The sequence below is a fragment of the Cetorhinus maximus genome, chromosome 6, assembly GCF_964194155.1.
Source record: "Cetorhinus maximus chromosome 6, sCetMax3.hap1.1, whole genome shotgun sequence".
Lineage (NCBI taxonomy): Eukaryota > Metazoa > Chordata > Chondrichthyes > Lamniformes > Cetorhinidae > Cetorhinus > Cetorhinus maximus.
In genome coordinates, this window is record NC_135884.1 from 6,615,615 (window position 1) to 6,637,805 (window position 22,191).

At 46.6% G+C, this 22,191-nt stretch overlaps 1 protein-coding gene across 1 annotated transcript in view; it reads left to right on the forward strand.

Annotated features, from left to right (window-relative positions):
• LOC144681411 (plexin-A1-like) overlaps positions 1-22,191 on the forward strand; it is a 66,745-nt gene that overhangs the window by 10,704 nt on the left and 33,850 nt on the right. The window contains exons 4-5 of the mRNA XM_078543005.1: positions 6-262; positions 17,361-17,427. Of these exons, the coding sequence (XP_078399131.1) occupies positions 6-262; positions 17,361-17,427 (324 nt within the window). The remainder of the gene's footprint in view (positions 1-5; positions 263-17,360; positions 17,428-22,191) is intronic.

A 22,191-nucleotide genomic window follows, 5' to 3' on the forward strand; every position in this document is an offset into this window, starting at 1 on the left:
CCAAGGTGACAGCTAACGTGGAGAAGGCCCTTACTCTGTTTGGGCAGCTGCTCAACAAGAAGGTCTTCCTTCTGACCTTCATCCGCACCTTGGAGGCTCAGCGAAGCTTCTCGATGCGTGACCGGGGCAATGTGGCATCGCTGATCATGACGGCGCTCCAGGGCGAGATGGAGTACGCCACTGGCGTCCTCAAGCAGCTCCTCTCGGACCTGATTGAAAAGAACCTGGAGAGCAAAAACCACCCAAAACTGCTGCTGAGGAGGTGAGTCTGACATCGTCAAGGGGAAATAGGTTCCCCCCCACCACACAACCATCCACAGAGCTTTTCTTCAGCTTGGTCTTTGCACATAGTCACCGATGTCACCTGCCGCCCAATTGCTCATCAGGTTATCCATAATACTGCCACTTGGCATATTTCAGAGATGTGGTAGGGACATCATTCAGTGGCATCTTTTCGGCACGCCCCAGCTTTTAGTGCACAATTTTGCTGTCATCTAAAGACTTCACCTTGGCTTGCAGAATACAAGAAGGTGGAGGTTATGCTGCATTTGTATTTAGAGTACTGTGTCCAGCTCTGGGCACTGCAACTCAGGAAGAGCATATTGGCATGTGTGGATCACCAGATTTGGTACTGGGCTAAATTATGTTGGACAAGTTGCGTAGACTAGGCTTTGTATTCCCTTGACTTTAGGAGATTGAGGGGGTGATCTGATGTGTTTAACATGTTAAAAGGATTCAATAGGGCAGATATGGAGAAATTTCTGGTGGGTGAACCAAGAAGGAGAGACATATGTGAAATTAGATATGAGAGCATTTAGGAGGGAAATCAGGAAACACTTTTTCACACAAAAGAGAGAGGAGGTATGGAACTCCCTCTTTTACAAACCATTGGAACTGGGGACAAATGGAGCTTTTAGGACTGAGGTGGATGGAATTTTTTTGGGTCGGGCTATCGAGGAATAGGGAGGAAAGGCAGTAAAACAGAGTTGGGGTGTGTAATTGAATGGTGAAGCAGACTCGAGGAGCTGAATGGCCTTCTCCTGTTCCTAAGTCAGTTTACAAACCTCAAAGAGCAACACAGGGGTTAAAATAATTGCAGCGTAAAAGTAAGCTTAGTAAAAGATTTCCTTTCACACTTTTATTTACTGGACATGGGGAGGAGAGGGAGAATGCTTGATTGGGCGGGGCAGTTGGAGGAGGTAAGATCATGTGATGAAACCTCTGTCTAACCAGCTCTAAGATGGTGATGTTCATTGTTGTGTTGAGGAATGAAGTGTTTCATTACTTCGAGTGATCTGCCCTCTTGCGAGAGGAGAGGAGGGAGAAGGAATGGACTGTGGAATAATTCTCCCATTCCCCTCACAGGGCCACTATTGGCAGATCAATGGTGGGCATTCCTTTTTGTCCATTGTCTGATGTCCCCCTCGCTCGGAACAATCAACTGACCACCAGGCCTGTCCCAAAAGTGGGGTTGGCCATATTGGGCGTGGACTTACGACCAATAAGATTTGCTGCTAGCCATGGGTATTGAGGGGTCAGGAGCCAAGGCAGGTCGGATGGAGTTGAGATATATCTCACTGAATGGTGGAACAGGCTGGAGATGCTGAATGGCCTAACCCAGTTCCTACGATCCAGAAAGTCTCCTTCAGTAAATGTGTAAAGAGATGAAGACGCAATACACCATAGGTTGGAAAATAATAAATAAAACATTCCATACTGACAGAACATGAATTTCTCAGTTCCTCTAAATGTGAACTGTCTTGGCAGGAGATTGGTGCTGGCTGCATTAAAATTGCAGCCTACTTTCAATTGCGATTCCCGTCGTCAGCCCCACAGGCCCCTTGTAAGAAGATGTGAAGCATTGACTCACTCTGGAACTCATTAATGTACAATCCCAGGACTCCTAATTTGCAGTAACTGCAGTATTCAGTCATGTAAGCGAGTTCTCCAGAGCTTGAGAGGGGAAAGGTTGCGGCTGAACAGAGCAAGCAACTCACAGGTAGTGTTACTGCTGTCGGGAGCAGAAAGTTGGCTACTTTCTCGTTGTCTTAATTGCAGACTTGGAATAAATTGGAAAAAAAAGAAATGATTGGAGAATACTCTCAAGGTGGCTTCAAATAAAGAAGAGCCCTCAACCCCATTTCATCTCTCATCTGTCCAGGATTGTAGTTGCGCAGAAATAAAAACAGAAAATGCCGGAACAACCCAGCAGGTCCGGCAGCCTCTGTGGAGAGAGAAACAGAGTTAACATTTGGAGTCCAGACGACTCTTCATACAGACTCGGAACGGTAACTCTGTTTCTCTCTCCACACATTCTGCTGGACCTGCTGGGTTGTTCCAGCATTTTCTGTTTTTATTTCAGATTTCCAGCATCTGCAGTATTTTGCTTTTAATTGTAGTTCCACAGAGTTCCCCTTACAGTCTTGTAACACCCACCTGGACAGAGGCAGACAGGTTGACTCATGCTTAAAGTTACCACAAGAAAGGCTGTTCATGTCCTAGCACCCTAACCCTTTCCCATTAGGTCAATTCTATCGACCCAACCTCCCCCCATCCCCACCTCCCCCAGTTCCTTCACTCTCTCCTGAAACTCATTGAGTCATCTCAGCCATTTATCCTGTTCCCTTCGCTGGCTTTTTATGGTTACTTGTGTTTGAGGCATCACCTCAATTCTAGAATTCTCACCCTCCTCTTCCTGGCCCTCCAAGGGACTTTGATGCGCCCTATCTCTGTAATCTCCTTCAGCCCTATAAGCCTCCGAGATCTCTGCACTCTTCCAATTCTGCCTCCTTTGCACCTCCAATTTTTATTGCACCACCATTGGCCTGCCTTCAGCTGCCTCTGCCCCAAGTTCTGGAGTTGCCTCCCTAAATCTCTCCACTTTTCTCTCCTGCTTTTGAGATGGTCCAGGCTTAAGTACTGGCAGACAAAAAACAAACTCCAGTTCACTTTTTATTTAGTAACTGTTGACTGTCGCTGAATAACGTGAATACCGCCCAGCCCTGGTGAAGCGCAATGAATTACCATTAACCAGATTATAATTAAATTCAGTCCATCTGAGGTCTCCAGAGAATTCCCCTAGTACATCCATTCCACTACCTGCCTCGTTCAGTTAGTGTCTCTGTCTCTTTTAACGGCATGTGTGAATGGGAATTGTCTGTCGAGGCAAGTGGTTAAAATAAAAATGGCAAGGAAGAGCGCCAAGTGAAAGAAGATGGATCCGATAAGTGGGAAGAGAATTACAAGGTATGAAAGAAGAGGGGGGAGGAGAGGAATCGAGAGTTAGCAAGTGCCTTCATACAAGCACAAGTCCACGGAGGTGTGAAGTAGTTCGATTTTCAGCTCCGTTCACATTCCTGAGGGTGTTCTTGGGAAAATTAAATTGTAAAATTCAGATTTAATTCTAATTGGGGGTGGGGAAGGCAGGAAAATAAAACAAACAGCGACAAAGGCTGGTTATCAAAAAGAGACCAAGTGAGTTCTAAATGGCCACAGGGTCTATAGAGATTCCACCAGAGCCCTAAGTCAGGGATGGGGGAACCTTTATCTTATCACAGGCCAGTAACACATTGACAAAACCAGTCACGGGCCACACACACACATTAAAAAAAACAAAGTTAAGTTGGTTTTTAAGAGAGAACACAGAAACGTTCAACTCACCCATTGTTTAATACAATGGCTGAATTTGGGCATTATAATCTTAAATGTTATTTTAATAGTTTAGCTGACGCTTTTAATCCAAATCAAATGTCATCGATCTATATTTTTAGAAATCTTGCTGGGTGTCGGATTAATTGAGCCAACGGGCTGGATCCGGCCCACGGGCCATAGGTTCCCCCACCCTTGGCCTAAGTCAGTCCCACCAGAAGAGGAAAGGTGGAAATGCAAGAAGATTCAGGAATGATCTAGACACCTGGTCGAACAACAGCAATGGATAAACCGGCCAGTGATCTCAGTTTAAAACTGTGACGAAGAGTTTTGGGCAGGTGGGAACAGGAGCAGAATAGGATCCTCGAGTCTGTTCCGCTATTAGATAGGATTACATAGGATACATTACACAGGAACAGGCCATTTGGCCCAACCAGTCCATGCTGGTGTTTATGCTCCACTCCAGCCTCCTCTCATCTTTTCTCACTTAAACCTATCATCGTAATCCTCTATTCCCTTCTCCCTCGTATACTTCTCTGGCCTCCCAATAAATCTACACTATTCACTTCAACTACTCTCTGTGGTAGTGAGTTCCACATTATCACCATTCTCTGGCTAAAGAAGCTTTTCCTGAATTCCCTATTGGATTTCTTAGGTACTATCTTATATTGATGGCCTCCAGTGATGCTCTTCCCCACAGGAGGAAACATTTTCTTTGTACTGCTCTATCAAAACCTTTCATAACTTTGTGTCCCTCTATTGGGTCACCCCTTCTTTTTTCAAGAATAAAGAGACCCAGCTGGTGAATCCTTTCCCCATATGTAAAGTCACACGTTTGTAACAGCCGAGCATTTTGTTATATAGCCCTCTCTGCTGCCCTCTCTGTTTGGGAGGTGTAAATAAAGTTAGTTCAATAATGGCTGCCTGCTGTATGTGTTAAGTCTTACTCAGCACAATACACAACAGAAAGATGATGAGGAGGGTGGGATAGAATTTTCTTTTGCATTTCATTTGAGTAGTTAAGGGTTGAAGAATGTTGTGATACATTTTCGGAACTCCTAAAGTTGATTTTGAGGAAGCTTGAACAATTTGAAAGATTTCTCCTTGTGTACACATTGTATTCGAATACACAGTGAGTCCGCATGGTTGGTAATTAAGGAAAAAAAATGGCACTGAAGGTTTATTCAGGGGCCATGGGGAATCCAGCCCTAACAAAGAGGACTGGTGTAATTACAGATGGAGGTTACACATTTGGCTGAAAGTGAATAAAATAGATGAGGATAAAGTACATGTTTTCCTCACCATGATGGGGCTAAATGCTTCTGATGTAGTTTTTAACCAATGTTGTTTGAGGGACTGTAGATCAATTGTCCATGCTGAAATTAATGAAATCCCGGAGTCATATTATGGCACGACTAAGAATGAAATTGTACTCAGAGTTGTGTTCCATCAAAGGAAGCGGTTGCAGATGACATTCTTGAGTTAAAGAAACTCTCATCATCGTGGGTATGGCACGAACTTAAGAAATCAACCTTAGAGACTCATTTGTAGGAGGCCTAAAGAACAATAAAATACAGGCCAAGCTTTTGAACAAAGGCATTAAGCTGAGCTGGAAGGAGACCTGCAATGAGGCCACAGCCACGGAAATGGCAGAAAGAGGTAGTTGCAAATTGCGAGGGAGTTTTGTTTTCCTGAGTCGCACAGGACGTCCGCTGGATTTCAGAAAGATCCAGGCAACAGCAAACAGCTTCACCGTCTCAAAGTTAGAAATCTAACACTGGTCGTGGCTGTGGTGGCCACCAACCATTTAAGTGCCCCCGTTTCCAGTCAAAGTGCTACGTCTGTGGTAAAGTCGATCATACCCACATGGAATTCCAGGTCGTGATAAACCTGGGCTGAGTTATTTTATAACAGGAATCAGTTGCCCCCTGATCCCTCGGTGTCCCAGAGTGTCGTGGGTCAGGTACAAAGAGGGATGAAAGGAGTGTGCTGCTTCTTAGGTAACATTCTAAATAGCAGACCAAAAAAAAGAGCACATTGTCAGGTTCAGCAAAGTCCAAGATCGACTTCAAGTATGGCTTCAAAGCTAAAAAAACACAAGTGTCACTTCATGGCGGTGAGGACTGATTCATTTTTAGCCATTGAATTACTGGTGAATTACTTTACATTCACAAATAACATGCCATCGTCTGCCAGAGAAATTAGTGAAGAAACTCACAAGGGCGAGGTGCTCAGTAAAGTGCTCAATTTTTGACATGAATGGTTGGCCTAGAGAGTGTGATGCCGAGAAATTGCAAGAGTATTTCACACACACAGAAATGAACAGAGTGTAGATCAAGGCTGTCTCCTCTGAGGTTTGAGAATCATTATTCCGCACACAAGGACAGTCTGTATCAAAGAAGTAGCAGGAAGCTACCCAAAGGTAGATCGAGCTATTGAAGAGCCTGGTGAAAAGTCGTGAAGTGCGTCTCAGAATGAGAAATGATCCAAGAAATGATCTTTTCATTCCTTTGGTCAAACACAGGAAAACTGTGGGGACAGGTGCATGTCAATTTCTTGGAGGTGAAAGGGAAAGAGTACCTTGTTTTGGGCGATTGCAATAGCAAGTGGATAAATGTTCAGTCTATGCCCAATACCACAAGAGCCAAAACGATTGAGATTTTGATTGAGAAGTTGGTTTGCCATTTATGGGTCGCCAAGGGTGTTGGTGTCAGATAATGTTCCACAGTTTATGTCAGAAGAGTTTGAAATGTTGCTGAGTAGGAATGGAGTCAAACACACTCTAAAACCAAAATATCACCCAGCATCAAATGGTGCTGCAGAAAGAAGTGTCCAGATCATGAAGAGGGCTTTGCAGGAGTACTTGCTAGGGGACGAGCTAGGCACTCATTTCCATGTTTCTCTTCAACGCAGGCTAGACAATTTTCTGTTCTCTTACAGAATAACCCCTTAGTCCACAACAGGTTGCTCACCTTATGAGTTAATGTTTAAACACGTTCCAAAGACAAGGTTTTGTTTGTTTCAGCCTGACGTCAATAGCAAAGTAAGAGGAAAGCAAGACAATGTGAATATGAATCATGATACACAAGGCATGAAAATTAGGGAGTTCAGTGCTGGTCAGAAGGTCATGGTGAAAAACCAGCGAAGCGATAAGGAGAACTACATGATTGGAGATTGGAGACTAGGTGCATTCACATATCTAATGAAGGTTGGAGAGAAACTCTATCAGTGATGTGTAGAACATTTGCTCGGGGGTGGGGAGGGGGGACAATATTGAGGGAGTAATGCACTGTCGGAGGGTTGTACCAAAGGAGTGCTGTACAATTGGAGGGTCATACTGAGCGAACATTCCACTATCAGATGACCAGTACTGAGGGACTGCTGCATTGTCAGAGGGTCAGTACAAAGGGAGTGCTGCACTGTCAGAGGGTCAGTACTGAGAGAGTGCTGCATTGTTAGAGGATCAACATTGAGGGAGTGCTGCACTGTCAGATGGTCAGTACTGAGGGTCTGCTGCACTGTCGGAGGGTCAGTACTGAGGGAGTGCTGCACTGTTGGAAGGTCTGTACAGAGGGAGTGTTGCACTATTGGAGGGTCAGTACTGAGGGAGTGCTGTACTGTCGGAGGGTCAGTACTGAGGGAGTGCTGCACTGTCAGAGGGTCAGTACTGAGGGAGTGCGGCACTGTCGGAGGATCAGTACTGAAGAAGTGCCGCATTGTCAGAGGGTCAGTACGGAGGTAATGCTGCACATTCGGAGGGTCAGTACTGAGCGAGTGCTGCATTGTTAGAGGATCAGCATTGAGGGAGTGCTGCACTGTCAGAGGGTCAGTACTGAGGGTTTGTTGCACTGTCGGAGGGTCTGTACTGAGGGAGTGCGGTACTGTCGAAGGGTCAGTACTGAGGGAGTGCTGCACTGTCAGAGGGTCAGTACTGAGGGAGTGCTGCACTGTCAGAAGGTTAGTACTGAGGAAGTGCTGCACTGTCAGAGGGTCAGTACTGAGGGAGTGCTGCACTGTCAGAAGGTTAGTACTGAGGAAGTGCTGCACTGTCAGAGGGTTAGTACTGAGGAAGTGCTGCACTGTCGGAGGGTCAGCGCTGACAAAGGGAGAGCAGGAGAAACCTTGCATAACCCAATTTCCTCTGACAGTCCAAAGTGAAAGTCAGAAAGAAAATGGAGGTTTGCTGGTATTACAGAATCTACTAGTAGATAAAAGTGAACCAGGGTCTTCGATTAAGACAACCAGTCAAAATGACAGTCCCAACTATTGAGTGGAGCTGGTAGTCAGAGTCAAAGTTCAGATTTGACACAGTCAGAGGTGTTGAGAGAGCAGAGTCCAGCTAATGGAAATGGAAGGGGATGCCCAGGCGGAAAGAGAATGAAGTCAGGTAGGTTAATTGAAAGTATGTAGGAAGGAAGGAGGAGGAAATTGTTCCTTTCATTATTTCTTCTCGAATGATATTTTTGTTAAGCACATACTGGTGTTAAGGAAAATAATTTTATTTACATGTAAATTGCTCTGCCAGTATTGGTCATATATGTTTTGATTGTGATCACAGTAAAAACAAATATGAAACTCAACCTGTTAAATTTTCAGATACTGTTGATGTTGGTTTAGTCCTATTGTATTTTGGGAAATTATGTATAGCTTAATGTATAATTTTTTAAAAGTGGGGTGGCAGTGTAATATATTTTACACTAACTCCTGCCAACGCAAATGGCCGTCGACAACATTTCTGCGCATGCATTTCTGCGCATGCATGTCTGCACATGCATTTCTGCGCATGCATTTCTGCGTCTGCATGCCTGCACATGCATTTCTGCGCATGCATGTCTGCACATGCATTTCTGCGCATGCATGTCTGCACATGCATGTCTGCACATGCATTTCTGCGCATGTATGTCTGCGCATGCATGTCTGCTCATGCATTTCTGCACATGCATGTCCTCTCATGCATGTCCGCTCATGCATGTCTGTGCATGCATTCCTGCTCATGCATATCTGCACATGCATTTCTGCTCATGCATTTCTGCGCATGCGCGGAGCAGTGTGCAATGTTATCACCATGATGCACCCAACCTGCCAGGACCACCGCGCATGCGCCAATTATGTCACTACACACAGATGCCGCGTGCATTATCACGGCCTGCCCTGTAACCGAGGGTGCATGCGCCGATGATGTCGCTGCTCGTGGGCACGCTCACAGCAGATGGACGGCGCATGCGTGAATTTCAAAATGCAGTGTTTTTTTTTTTAGCTGTGGGGAGAGGGAGAGTGAGAGAGAGAGTGAGGTCTGCTTCCTCTCTCTTTGTTTCTCTGCCGGCAGGCTCTGTGCAAGTTCATGAGAGGAGCGGCCACTGAGCGGCGCAGCCGTGTCAGCAACAAGCACCATGCACCAGCCGCCGTCAAACCTCGGGTGCGGCTGCCGCGGCAGTGATGGGGACCCAGGCAGCGCCGGGTGAGCGTCTTCAGACGAGAGGAAAGCTCCTGTTGTTTAGTTTTCCTGAGATCCTGGGGTGGGAGGTGGCGCGGTGACAGTAAGAAATTGTTTGTCAGTCACCCTCTTGGTGCACTTGCAGCGTGATGCTCATAACATGGGAAAGCAATTGGCTGTGACAGCTTGTACTCTGCTTTCTCTTAGCTCAGAGACATCGCGGGAGCTGAACGCCAACACCATTAACACGAATAAAACTCGGTTGCTCTGCGTGGCGTGATTTATTCCGAGAGGAGGCGGGAGCAAGGGGAGAATTTTCTCCCTGTCGGGCGGGTCGGTTGGGACTGGACGTGGGCAGGCGTGGAGCTGATCGCCGCCCGCGATTGGCTGGCTGTGCGCTGCCTTTTTTACATGGGTGGGCCAGTTAAGGCCCGCCCAGTGTGACGCGCGCCCGGTAGGGCTCAGCGCTAACCTGTGCGGGTGGGGGGAGGAGGGAGAGTCACCTGAAAGAGTGCAGAAACCTCCCTGAGGCACGGAGCTGCCTCAGGGAGATTAAGATCAAAATGAAAGTTTGAAAAAAAAGAAAGAATTAAACTATTCAGACATGTCCCCTCATGCGACAAGGTCACATGAGCTGGGACATGTTTATCAACTGTCAAAATATTTTTTATTTATTTAATAAAACCTTCATGAAACCTCATCCCGCTCGTGGATGAGGCTTCATGCAAAACGCGAAGGCCGATTGGGCTCTTCGCCTGCCCCCTGCCAACCTTAAGATTGGACGGACAGCCCTGTTAATTGGCTAAATTGGTTCACTAATGGCCTTAACAGGCCTATGACAGTTCGGCGGGTGCACAGCCGACTCTGGTGTGCGCCCCGCCGAACGAAAGACTGGAACGACACGCGTTGACGTCGGGATGCACGCCCGACGTCACCGCGCGTCATTTTATGCGGCAAAACAGAAAATTCTGCCCCATGTGTAGCATTGCGTCTTGAGGTTCAAAGGAAGCAGTTACCCTGAGACTTTGCTGGAAGATCTCTCCCCCTCGCCCCAGTTGTTAAAGCTTGATTCCCCGGTTGGCACAAAACCTGAAGCTTGGGTGATACGAGTGAGATCGGATTGTAGAAATCATCACAAATCACACGTAGGAAACGTCCACCAATTCTGTTAGCAGTATTTCAGGGAGCTGGATGGGATATGGTGGAATGCCAGAGGGTGAGACGATTGAAGGGGAGAGTGGGATGAGACTGCGTGAGTATTGAAGGGTGAGCGGGGAGAGGGGAATACTCTCAATAAATGGGAAGTTATGTATATTTGTAAATCATCCTGGGTGAATGAGATGAACTAGGTGAGGAGGCCTTTCTCATCCATAATTATCTTGCGAACAGAGGGTTGATTTATGGTTGGAGTTCTGTTTAATTTTTTGCGAATGGAAGTTTACTATGAGCTGGCTTTGTGGGGTGAACTTGCCAGGACAGGAGTGAATAATAGACTTATAATGAATCGCTAACCTGTTTTGCACTGCCCACGATTCTCAAGAGTCTTTTCCATTTTTCCATTGACTTTAATCTTGTCCTGTAATCTACTTACTTATTATCACACTCTATCTTGATGCTTTTATGAAATTTTTGAGGTATTGAAATATTGTGATAAAGTTGTGTCACACAGTAGAAATTGAAAATATATTGTAGTGAGAAGCAGCAATCAGCAGAGTCTTCTGACTTACTGATCAGGAAAACACAGATGCGACTGTGAACCATTCAGTATTTATCCCCTGGCCTTTTAAAAGTTGTGCTGCACAGAGACACCTGAGTGCTCTAACGCTTCTCACTGACCGTCAAGGCCTATGTTTTCCAATCATTCCACTTTGCTGGTCAGGTGTCATTTAATCTTTCTACCCTGTGAGGTTGCTGATAAAATAGAATACAATTACATCCCTTGTATGAAATAATTATATTGAATAATATCATGCACCCAGGCAGGAGAAAGTCTTCTACTACTTCTACAGAATGAAAAAAATCTTGCGTTGTTTATCTGGGTTGCATGTATTGAATCTTTCTCCTTCTATGAATTTGCCATCATTGTGTCCATTTGGTGGAATATGTAGGACATGTTAATGAGGGCTGAGTAAATCACCAAGATCATTTTATTGTCTGCACAGTGTTAAGAATAACTAATGGGATATTTTCCTGGCAAATTGACAATATTGCATGGTGCTGTTACAGTAAAATTTGTACTCTCTGGTTTGTTTAATTGGCAAAGTGAGATCACCTATATGGCACACACAAATTATCACTGCATTATCTCATTGCTGCTCTTGATATTAATGTATTAGTGTTGCATATATAATTGGATGATATTTGTAAGCAGATGCCAACAATGGGCATTGTAATTTTGCTAGGACCTTTCTGAGATTATTTGATGAATTGGTTATTGAACCTTGAAAAGGCAAACAATGTCATGCATGATTGAGGGGGAGGGTTAAAGGGGTGGAAGGGGGGTGGGAAATAAGGGACCCAGAAACAGGAGAAGCTCCAGTTCCCATTATCCCTCTCCCTGACCCTGGTTATGTTTCACCTCAAGATGAGCTTGTGGCCCCATATCTGTCTCATCACCAAGACTGTCTACTTTCATCTCCAACATTTCCCAATTCTGCTTCGGCCTCAGCTCATCTGGTGCTGTAACCTTATCCTTGCCTTTGTTACCTCTAGACCTGATGATCCCAACACACTCCTGGCCAGCCTCCGATCTTCCACACTCCACATGGACATGAGCTCCTCCAAAGCTCTGCTGCCCGTACCCTAACTCACACTGCTCCATTCACCCACCACCCCCTCTGTGCTCGCTGATCTATGTTGGCTTCCAAAATGGCAAAGCATCAGTTTGAAAATTCCTATCCTTATTTCCACGACTTTGCCCTTCCTTATCTCTGTAACGTCCCCCAGCCCTACAACTCTCCAAGAACTCGGTGTTTCTACAGCCTGACCATTGCACATCCCTGGCTTTAATTGGTCCACCATTGGTGACCGTCCCTTCAAATAATGAGCCCTAATCTCTGAAGTTCCCTCCCAAAACCTTTTGGCCTCTCTAGCTCTCTGTCCCTTAAGACCTGCATCTTTGACTTAGATTTTGGTCATCTGGTCCTAATACCTCCTCATGTGGCTCAATGATAAATTTGTGTTTGATACTTGTGCCTGAGAAACACCTTGGGGCACTTTACAACTACAGTGGCGCTACCTGCATGCAAGTTGTCGTTGTTGTTATACACTAACCATGTATTGCAGTGCTCATCCTTTCCCACTGTGGCTCAGTTAAATGGATTTGCTAAGTGAATTCTCAAGTGCGTGCAAAAATGCTTTTGGTCATGTACAGCGTTGTTTAAATATTAATTAATTTAGCTGGCATAACAAATGTAATGTCTCACATCAGTGCAGTTAGGGCTGGGTTTAAGGCAAGGGTGTCTATCCTTCTGGAGTTAGGGGAGCAAGTCCAGGTAGCAAAAGCAGTTGGCATTTGCTCGTGCGTTATTGAAAGACCCCGATATTTGAAGGCAGACCCCAGCCCGCCATGCTCACAAGATGTGAGACCCCGCCCCCCCATGCATTCGAAGAGAGGGTTTCCTCCCTCCGTCTTAAGCATGTAAGCAAAAAGGGCTCCACCCCGCTCCCCCCTGCACCCTCGCCTATTCCCTTTCAGAGTCACAGAATTGCAACGGCACAGAAGGGGGCCATTCAGCCCATCGTGTCTGCACCGCCCCCCCAAATGAGCATTATGACTTAGTCCCATTCTCTTGCCTTTTCCCCGTACCCTTGCACGTTGTTGCTATTCAAAGGCCGCTTGAAAGCCTCAATTGAACCTACCTCCAACGCACTTCCAGGCAGTGCATTCCAGGTTAGATGCGTACTTGAAAAAGGAATAGTTTGCAGGGCTATAGAGAAAGGGCAGGGACTAATAGATAGCTCTTTCAAAGATACTCACCGCTGAATCCGATAGGGAATTCAGGAGATACTTCTTTACCCAGAGAGTGGATAGAATGTGGAACTCGCTAACACTGGAATAGTCAAGGTGAATAAACACGTGGCTGAGAAAGGATTAGAAGGATAGGTTGATGGAGATAGGAGGTTTGCATTGGACAGTATGACTAATTGGACTGAATGACCTGTTTCTGTGCTGTAGAATCACTGTAAATGGCCTTGGATCTGGCAATCTCACTCAGAGAAACCACTGTGTGGAAATCCAAAATGTCCTAGTATGGGAATGAAATAAGAATGGCAGGCAATGGAGACAGTGTTTTGAGGATGAGAATCAGGCCCAATGCTAGGCCAGAGTAAAAAGAGCTTTAATCCTGATATAAGCATTTTGTATGTCTGTCCTCAGAGTACTTGATGCTTGTATTTTGTACCCTGGACAAGTACAAAAACCCAACACCAAAACATGGCTACCGCCAAAGACTTCTGACATAGGAAAATTAAGGACTTAGGAGCAGGAGTAGGCCATTCAGCTGTTCGAGCCTGCTCCACCATTCAATACGATCATGGCTGATTTGGTTGTGTCTCAATGCCACTTTGCTGTCTGCCCCCCATAACCCTTGACTCCCTTGTCAATCAAAAATTTGTCTAACTCTGCCTTGAATAAATTCACTGGCTTCACCTCCAGGAGGTCTCTTTCTCCTCCACCCATCTACAAGATGCACTGCAGGAACTCACCAAGGCTCCTTCGACAGCACCTTCCAAACCCACGACCACTACCATCTAGAAGGACAAGTGCAGCAGACAGACGGGAACACCACCACCTGGAAGTTCCCCTCCAAGTCATTCACCATCCTGGCTTGGAAATATGTCGCCGTTCCTTCACTGTCGCTGGGTCAAAATCCTGGAACTCCCTTCCTAACAGCACTGTGGGTGTACCTACACCACAGGGACTGCAGCAGTTCAAGGCAGTAGCTCACCACCACCTTCTCAAGAGCAGCTAGAGATGGGCAATAAATGCTGGTCCAGCCAGTGAAGCCCACATCCCGTGAATGAATAAAATAAATATCCAGACTTGTTGCCTCTTAGCTCTCCCCCTCGCACGAGGGGTCTTCTCCCCACACCCCTCCACACGGGAGTGCTCTCCTCCCCTCCCCACTCCTTGTAGGCAATCTCTTCCTCCCCGGTGTTCTCTCGCTCACTCTCTTTCGTGCGCTCTCACCCGTTCTCTCATGCTTTCTTGTTACCACTCTCTCTTGCTTGCTCTCTCTCTCTCGCTCTCTCTCCCTCTCACGCTCTCCCTCTTGCGCTCACTCACGCTCTTGGTCTGTACAAGAGCTGTGAGCAAATTAGAATTAATAAGCACTGGTAATCAAGAAAAATTTTAATTACTTTGCAGGAGATGTTTCCAAGGTCATTATCATGCAACACTGTTGAAGTGTAGTCAGATCTGAGGTGACGTTTTGGATGATTTATGTATTAAGTTGGATAATTAACTTAATTGGTAGATTTTAATTGGAATTCAGTATTTGCTTAAAAGATTGCCGACCACTTTGAGAAGACCAGCCATTGCATGTGTGTGCTATCTCTCTCTCTCCCTCTCTATCTCTCTTTTGCTCTTGCTTTCTCTGCTGGGAAATATTTTCGTTTTAATGTGGCTCCTTTTAGCTTTTCTGATTCAATGATTTTGCATAAGGATCATCTCAGTTTTTTGAATTTACATTTCCTGGGACCATTGGTCTTCAGTTTCTGGCTTTGTTGGGTAAGCAGTTATTTAGTAGCTGTCCTCTCACCTCAAAGACCTGGGTTAGGTTTCTGCTCAGAGTTATCGGAAGTGCTGCCGATTCTCTGCAGTCGGTCAAGGTCTTGAAGTAACCGTAGGCAGATTTCAAACCCAGCTGGGGTAAACCTACACCACAAGACAGTCCTGCCATTTGTCCCAGTGTGCAAAAAATTGCAGTTAAGTGGATCTCTTCTGAAGTTGAGGCAAAAACATATTGTTCTGTCAGACATGAGATCTTTGCTGCTGACTATGGCCTGGGAGTGTTTGATGGGGACAGTGTAGAGGGAGCTTTACTCTGTATCTAACCCCGTGCTGTACCTGTCCTGGGAGTGTTTGATAGGGACAGTGTAGAGGGAGCTTTACTCTGTATCTAACCCCGTGCTGTACCTGTCCTGGGAGTGTTTGATGGGGGCAGTGTAGAGGGAGCTTTACTCTGTATCTAACCCCGTGCTGTACCTGTCCTGGGAGTGTTTGATGGGGACAGTGTAGAGGGAGCTTTACTCTGTATCTAACCCCGTGCTGTACCTGTCCTGGGAGTGTTTGATGGGGACAGTATAGAGGGGGCTTTACTCTGTATCTAACCCCGTGCTGTACCTGCCCTGGGAGTGTTTGATGGGGGCAGTGTAGAGGGAGCTTTACTCTGTATCTAACCCTGTGCTGTAACTGTCCTGGGAGTGTTTGATGTGAACAGTGGGTATTTGAGATGGGAAACTTATTCCATTTCCCAACACTCAGGTCCCTGCGTTTGTTAAACCTAGGGATTAGCTCCAAGGAAGTAACACATTAATTTCGTTGACATGGTCCGAGGCTACTGTTCAAGTGATGTTTGTTCGAAAAGAAAGTTCCAATTACCAGTAGGAAATGTCAGCTTATGGTGAATCTGTCTTGTGTGCCTGTGACTTTAGGGATTTAATTAATTGGTCAGTGTTGAAAGGAAGTCTGAGATCAGAGACAGTTTGGTAGTGAAGTGCAGCCTTTAGAAAGTATCCCAGGTAAGTTGCAGTTAAAATCCCTGCACACTCAAACTAACTGTGAATGAAGTGAGTTCGGTCTTGAACACAGTGTTTTATTATTGCTTTGACATAATCACGTTTCTAGTGTTCCTCTGGAATATTGGTAGATACAGTTCTTGGCAGGCGGCACTGCTGAAAGCTTTGGTAGTTTAATGTAAGTTCTCTGATCCTTCTTTTCAAATCCCCATGGCCTCACTCCTCCCAATCTCTGTAACCTCCTCCAGCCCTACAACCCTCCCAGATCTCCGCACTCCTCCAATTCTGGCCTTTTGTGCATCCCAGACCATTGGTGGCCATACCTTCAGGTGCCTGGGCTCTGAGATCTGAAATGTCCTCCTTAAACCTCTCCACCTCTCCCTGTGTCCTCCTTTAAGACCCTACTCAAAATCTACCTTTTTGACCAAGCTTTTGGCCACCTTGAGACCTTTTATTTCTTTAAAGGTGTTTTTTAAATGCAAGTTGTTGTTGGTAATCCACAGTCAGAACATGTGGCTTGAATTTTTGAGTCCTCAGTATCTTGCACTGGAGAAGAACATACTGGTCAAGTGGAGCTACAAATATTGACGCCAATGCCCCCTTCCTCACCCCCATGAAGAACAGATAAATGAAAGTCCTCCTTTACCTGGTGTGGTCCATAGAGTTTTTAAACTTCTGATTGGTCTATTCGGATTACTCCAATTGAGTTCCCTGTAAACAGAGATCAGGCTCCATTTCAACGATTAGAAATTCTCAAACTGGTGGTAACCTGGTTTTCATTGACCTCTTGAAACCTTGCCCCACTCCCTCAAAAAGCTTTGACTCCTGTTCATCTCTCAGACCCCAAATCCCTCACTTCCACTGCCCTCTGATACCCCCTCAATCCCTGACTCACTGATCTCGCTAATGCCCCCATCCCTGACACACTGCTCTCTCTGGCCCCCGCCCCCATCCCAGACTCACTGATCTCTCTGATTCCCCAATTCCTGACTCACTGATCTCTCTAATTCCCTCCACTCCCTGACTCATTGATCTCTTTGATCCCCTTAATCCCTGACTCACTGATCTCTCTGACCCCCTCAATCCCTCACTCACCGATTCCTACAACCCCCCCAAATCCCTGACTCACTGATCTCTCCGACCCCCCAATCCCTGACGCACTGATTTCTCCAACCTCCCCTCCCTTAATCCCTGAATCACTGATCTCTCCAACCCCTACAATCCCTCACTCACTCATTTCTACAATCCCTGAATCACTGATCTCTCCGACCCCCTGCCCCCGCCAATCCCTGACTCACTAACCTCCCTGACCGTCCCAAATTCCTACTGGTTGCCTATGATAGTAGTTGGGATAACCAATATTTGCCCTGCTGGGTCAAGAATAATTAGTTAAAATCCAGGACTGACATTTTAACCAGTTTATGTAAAACTAAATGCTCGCAGATCATCTAGAGATGAAGATGGTCATCATACTGTAAACATTAAACAAATGACATTGCTCTCTATATAGATATTTACAATATTTTTTTTTAAACAGGACTGAGTCTGTTGCTGAGAAGATGCTGACCAATTGGTTTACCTTCCTATTGTACAAGTTTTTGAAGGTAAGACTGAACCAACTTAAATCTCGACTTGTACTTTATATTGTGCTTAATGTGAGCCCCTGTGTATCCAGTTGCCTTTCAGGAAGGGTGTACTTGCATTGGAGGCGGTACAGTGGAGGGTCACTAGGTTGGTCCCTGAGATGAGAGGGTTGTTCCACCATGATAGGTTGAGTAAATTGGGCCAATATTCTCTGGAGTTTAAAAGAATGAGATGACCGTGTTGAAACATTCAAGATCCCGAAGGGGCTGGATAGGGTAGACGCTGAGAGATCATTTCCACAGGTCGGGGAATGTAAAAAGCGGGAGCACGGTCTCAGGATAGGGACCTGATCCTTTAAGACTGAGGTGAGGAGAAATTTCTTCACCCAAAGGGCTGTGAATCTTTGGAACTCACGACCCCAGAGGTTTTTGGATGCATCATCGTTGAATACATCTCAGTCTAGGATAGACAGGTTTTTGGTTTCTCAGAGAATTAAGAGGATTGGGCCAGAAAGTGGAGTTGAAGCCCAAGATCAGCTACAATCATATTGAGTGGCAGAGCAGGCTCGATGGGCCGAATGGTCTACTCCTCCTATTTCTTGTTTTCATGTGTTTCCCTCTCTAAAACTTGTTGCCCTTCAAGTGGCTTGTGTCTCAATTCTAAGCTCCCAGTCTTCCCTGCATCACCTCTTCAACCTCTGTTCTTTTTTTATTCATTCATGGGATGTGGGCGTCACTGGCTGGGCCAGCATTTATTGCCCATCCCTAGTTTCCCTTGAGAAGGTGGTGGTGAGCTACCTTCTTGAACCGCTGCAGTCCATGTGGTGTAGGTACACCCACAGTGCTGTTAGGGAGGGAGTTCCAGGATTTTGACCCAGTGACAGTGAAGGAACGGCGATATATTTCCAAGTCAGGTTGGAGAGTGACTTGGAGGTGAACTTCCAGGTGGTGATGTTCCCATGTGTCTGATGCCCTTGTCCTCCTAGATGGTAGTGGTCGTGGGTTTGGAAGGTGCTGTCTAAGGAGCCTTGGCGAGTTCCTGCAGTGCATCTTTTAGATGGTACACACACTGCTGTCACTGTGCGTCGGTAGTGGAGGGAGTGAATGTTTGTGGATGGGGTGCCAATCAAGTGAGCTGCTTTTATCAGCATTTTCATACTTGGTCTGCTCTCTTTTTTTCTTAGCATCTCATGTTCTGTTCATCACCTCTTTGGTAAATTTAAAATAGAAATATCAGGAAGAACTCCTTTTGTTTAAAAGGTGATAAAGGATAGAGGATCAGCCATGATCATATTGAATGGTGTAGCAGGCTCGAAGGGCCGAATGACCTACCCCTGCTCCTACTTTCTATGTTTCTACGTTTCTATGTGATAGAGATATCAAAGCAGGAGAGGCAAAAACGTTTGGAAATCTCAAAGTACCCTGGAGATGATGCTTTAGTTCAATCCTGGGGACTCCAAGGGCAGCCCTAAAGAGTTGGCAACCCGTCTAAGCCTCTTCAATCCAACGCCAGTGGCCAAACAGGAAAAGGCAACACGTATGTTTTTCAGGGGGGAGGGGCCTTGGTGAAGAGGGACCAATCAGAATTCAGGTTCATAAGTTCAAAGCAAAAAGTTTGGCTCGATGATCAAGAAGTTTGGCTCGATGATCAAGAAGTGGATGTCATGTCCAGATCCCGCCATTGTAATTCCAAGGATAGAGCTGAGCTAACATGCTGGAAAATCAGGAATTCTGTCTATCAGAAGTCTCCAAAGTGCGTTCTTCATCAATAATGCATGCCACAAGTTAGGCTTTTTTGCTTTTAAGTCCTGGAACATCCGACATCAATGAGTTGAAGAGTAGAAATTGCATCTGCGCTGACAGGCTCATGTTGAAGTGCGGTGTGCTGTCCAAATAATGTATATTTCAGTCATGTTGGAGGAGATAGTGACCATTGCTTTATAAATAAAATAATAGGATTGTGTGGAGGCACTGATAGTTTAAAGCAGGATGTATGTCCAAATCAAACATCAATTTCAAAGAAATAAATTGGATTATTAAATTTTTTTCCATTAAGCCTCATCCTAAGCGGAAAAGAAAGATCATTTATTTGAAAGGCAGCGAATGTTTTTTTCTGCTACGTTTTGAATGCACGGTTTGTTGCACTCCCAGGCGCGTAATGGAACAGAGGAGCCTGACTGCGCGAGGAAATTGTTGGGCCTCAGTCTCCCTTTCCGAATCACTAGCTGGGCGTGAGGGTCCATCTGCGCCGACCTCAACCATTCCTGCACCCCGCGGTGTTTTGTGTAATCACACTGGACTCCCTGCTCTCCTCTCACTGATTCCTAAGGTGACCTCTAATCTTTCCAGCTGCCTATCTTGATATCATAACCTGGAACAATCAGAGTCTCTATTTCAAACCCTCTCGATTTTTCATTTCCCACTCCCGTAGAAAATTTCGCCGGAGCTCCCTCAAATGTCCTTCAGCGTTCCCCCCCTAGTTCTGATCTCTTGCGCACGTAGCCACACCCTGAGCACTGGCATTGCTGCTTCTCCCTTCACATATTGAGGCCTTAAACGCTGGAGTTCCCTGGCTAATCCTCTCCTCCTCTCTATCCTCTTTTAGGACCCTCCTCAAAACCTCCCTCTTTTGACTAAGATTTCAGTCACCCCCTCCAAATCGCTTCTTCTGAGCCTGGCCTACATTTGGATTACCCTGTACTCCATGCGACACTGTGCCATGGAGCTTTACCTCAGTGAGAGTCAGGACCCATGAAAGTGTACCACAGCAAGAAACACATTTACAGAACTGTACGCGAGCGAGAATTGCTGCCCACGGCGCTGTTATTCCAGAAAGAATTGCTGCCCACAGCATATTTCGCAATGAGAGTTGTAACCCATGGAACTGTACCTCAGTAGGAATCAGTGCCATAGAGCTGTACCCCAGTGAGAGTCAGTGCCCATGGAACTGTACCCCAGTGAGAGTCAGTGCCCATGGAACTGTACCCCAGTGGGAGTCAGTGCCCATGGAACTGAACCCAAGTGAGAGTCAGTGCCCACGGAACTGTACCCAAGTGGGAGTCAGTGCCCACGGATCTGTACCCCAGTGAGAGTCAGTCTCCAGGGAATTGTATCCAAGTGAGAGTCAGTGCCCATGGAAATGTACCCAAGTGAGAGTCAGTGTCCATGGAACTGTACCCAAATGGGAGTCAGTGCCCACGGAACGGTACCCAAGTGAGAGTCAGTGCCCACAGAACTGTACCAAATGGGAGTCAGTGCCCACGGAACGGTACCCAAGTGAGAGCCAGTGCCCATGGAACTGTACCCAAGTGAGAGTCAGTGCCCATGGAACTGTACCCCAGTGAGAGTCAGTGCCCATGGAACTGTACCCAAGTGAGAGTCAGTGCCCATGGAACTGAACCCAAGTGAGAGTCAGTCTCCAGGGAACTGTACCCAAGTGAGAGTCAGTGCCCATGGAACTGAACCCAAGTGAGAGTCAGTCTCCAGGGAACTGTACCCAAGTGAGAGTCAGTGCCCATGGAACTGAACCCAAGTGAGAGTCACTGCCCATGGAACTGTACCCAAGTGAGAGTCAGTGCCCATAGAACTGTACCCAAGCGAGAGTCAGTGCCCACAGAACTGTACCCAAATGAGAGTCAGTGCCCACAGAACTGTACCCTAGTGAGAGTCAGTGCCCAGGGAACTGTACCCCAGTGAGAGTCAGTGCCCAGGGAACTGTACCCAAGTGAGAGTCACTGCCCACGGAACTGTACCCAAGTGGGAGTCACTGCCCACGGAACTGTACCCAAGTGGGAGTAAGTCTCCACAGAACTGTACCCAAGTGAGAGCCAGTGCCCATGGAACTGAACCCAAGTGAGAGTCAGTGCCCACAGAACTGAACCCAAGTGAGAGTCAGTGCCCATGGAAATGTACCCCAGTGAGAGTCAGTGCCCAGGGAACTGTACCCCAGTGAGAGTCAGTGCCCACGGAACTGTACCCCAGTGAAAGTCAGTGCCCAGGGAACTGTACCCCAGTGAAAGTCAGTGCCCAGGGAAATGTACCCCAGTGAGAGTCAGTGCCCAGGGAACTGTACCCCAGTGAGAGTCAGTGCCCAGGGAACTGTACCCCAGTGAGAGTCAGTGCCCACGGAACTGTACCTCGGTGAGAGTCAGTGCCCAGGGAACTGTACCCAAGTGGGAGTCAGTCTCCAGGGAACTGTACCCAAGTGGGAGTCAGTACCCATGGAATGTACCCCAGTGAGAGTCAGTCTCCAGGGAACTGTACCCAAGTGAGAGTCAGTGCCCATGGAATGTACCCCAGTGAGAGTCAGTGCCCACGGAACTGTACCCTAGTGAGAGTCAGTGCCCAGGGAACTGTACCCAAGTGAGAGTCAGTGCCCAGGGAACTGTACCCCAGTGAAAGTCAGTGCCCAGAGAACTGTACCCAAGTGAGAGTCAGTGCCCAGGGAACTGTACCCCAGTGAAAGTCAGTGCCCACGGAACTGTACCCAAGTGGGAGTCAGTGCCCACGGAACTGTACCCAAGTGGGAGTAAGTCTCCACAGAACTGTACCCAAGTGAGAGCCAGTGCCCATGGAACTGTACCCAATTGGGAGTCAGTCTCCACGGAACTGTACCCCAGTGAGAGTCAGTGCCCATGGAACTGTACCCAATTGGGAGTCAGTGCCCATGGAACTGTACCCAATTGGGAGTCAGTCTCCACGGAACTGTACCCCAGTGAGAGTCAGTGCCCATGGAACTGTACCCAATTGGGAGTCAGTGCCCATGGAACTGTACCCAATTGGGAG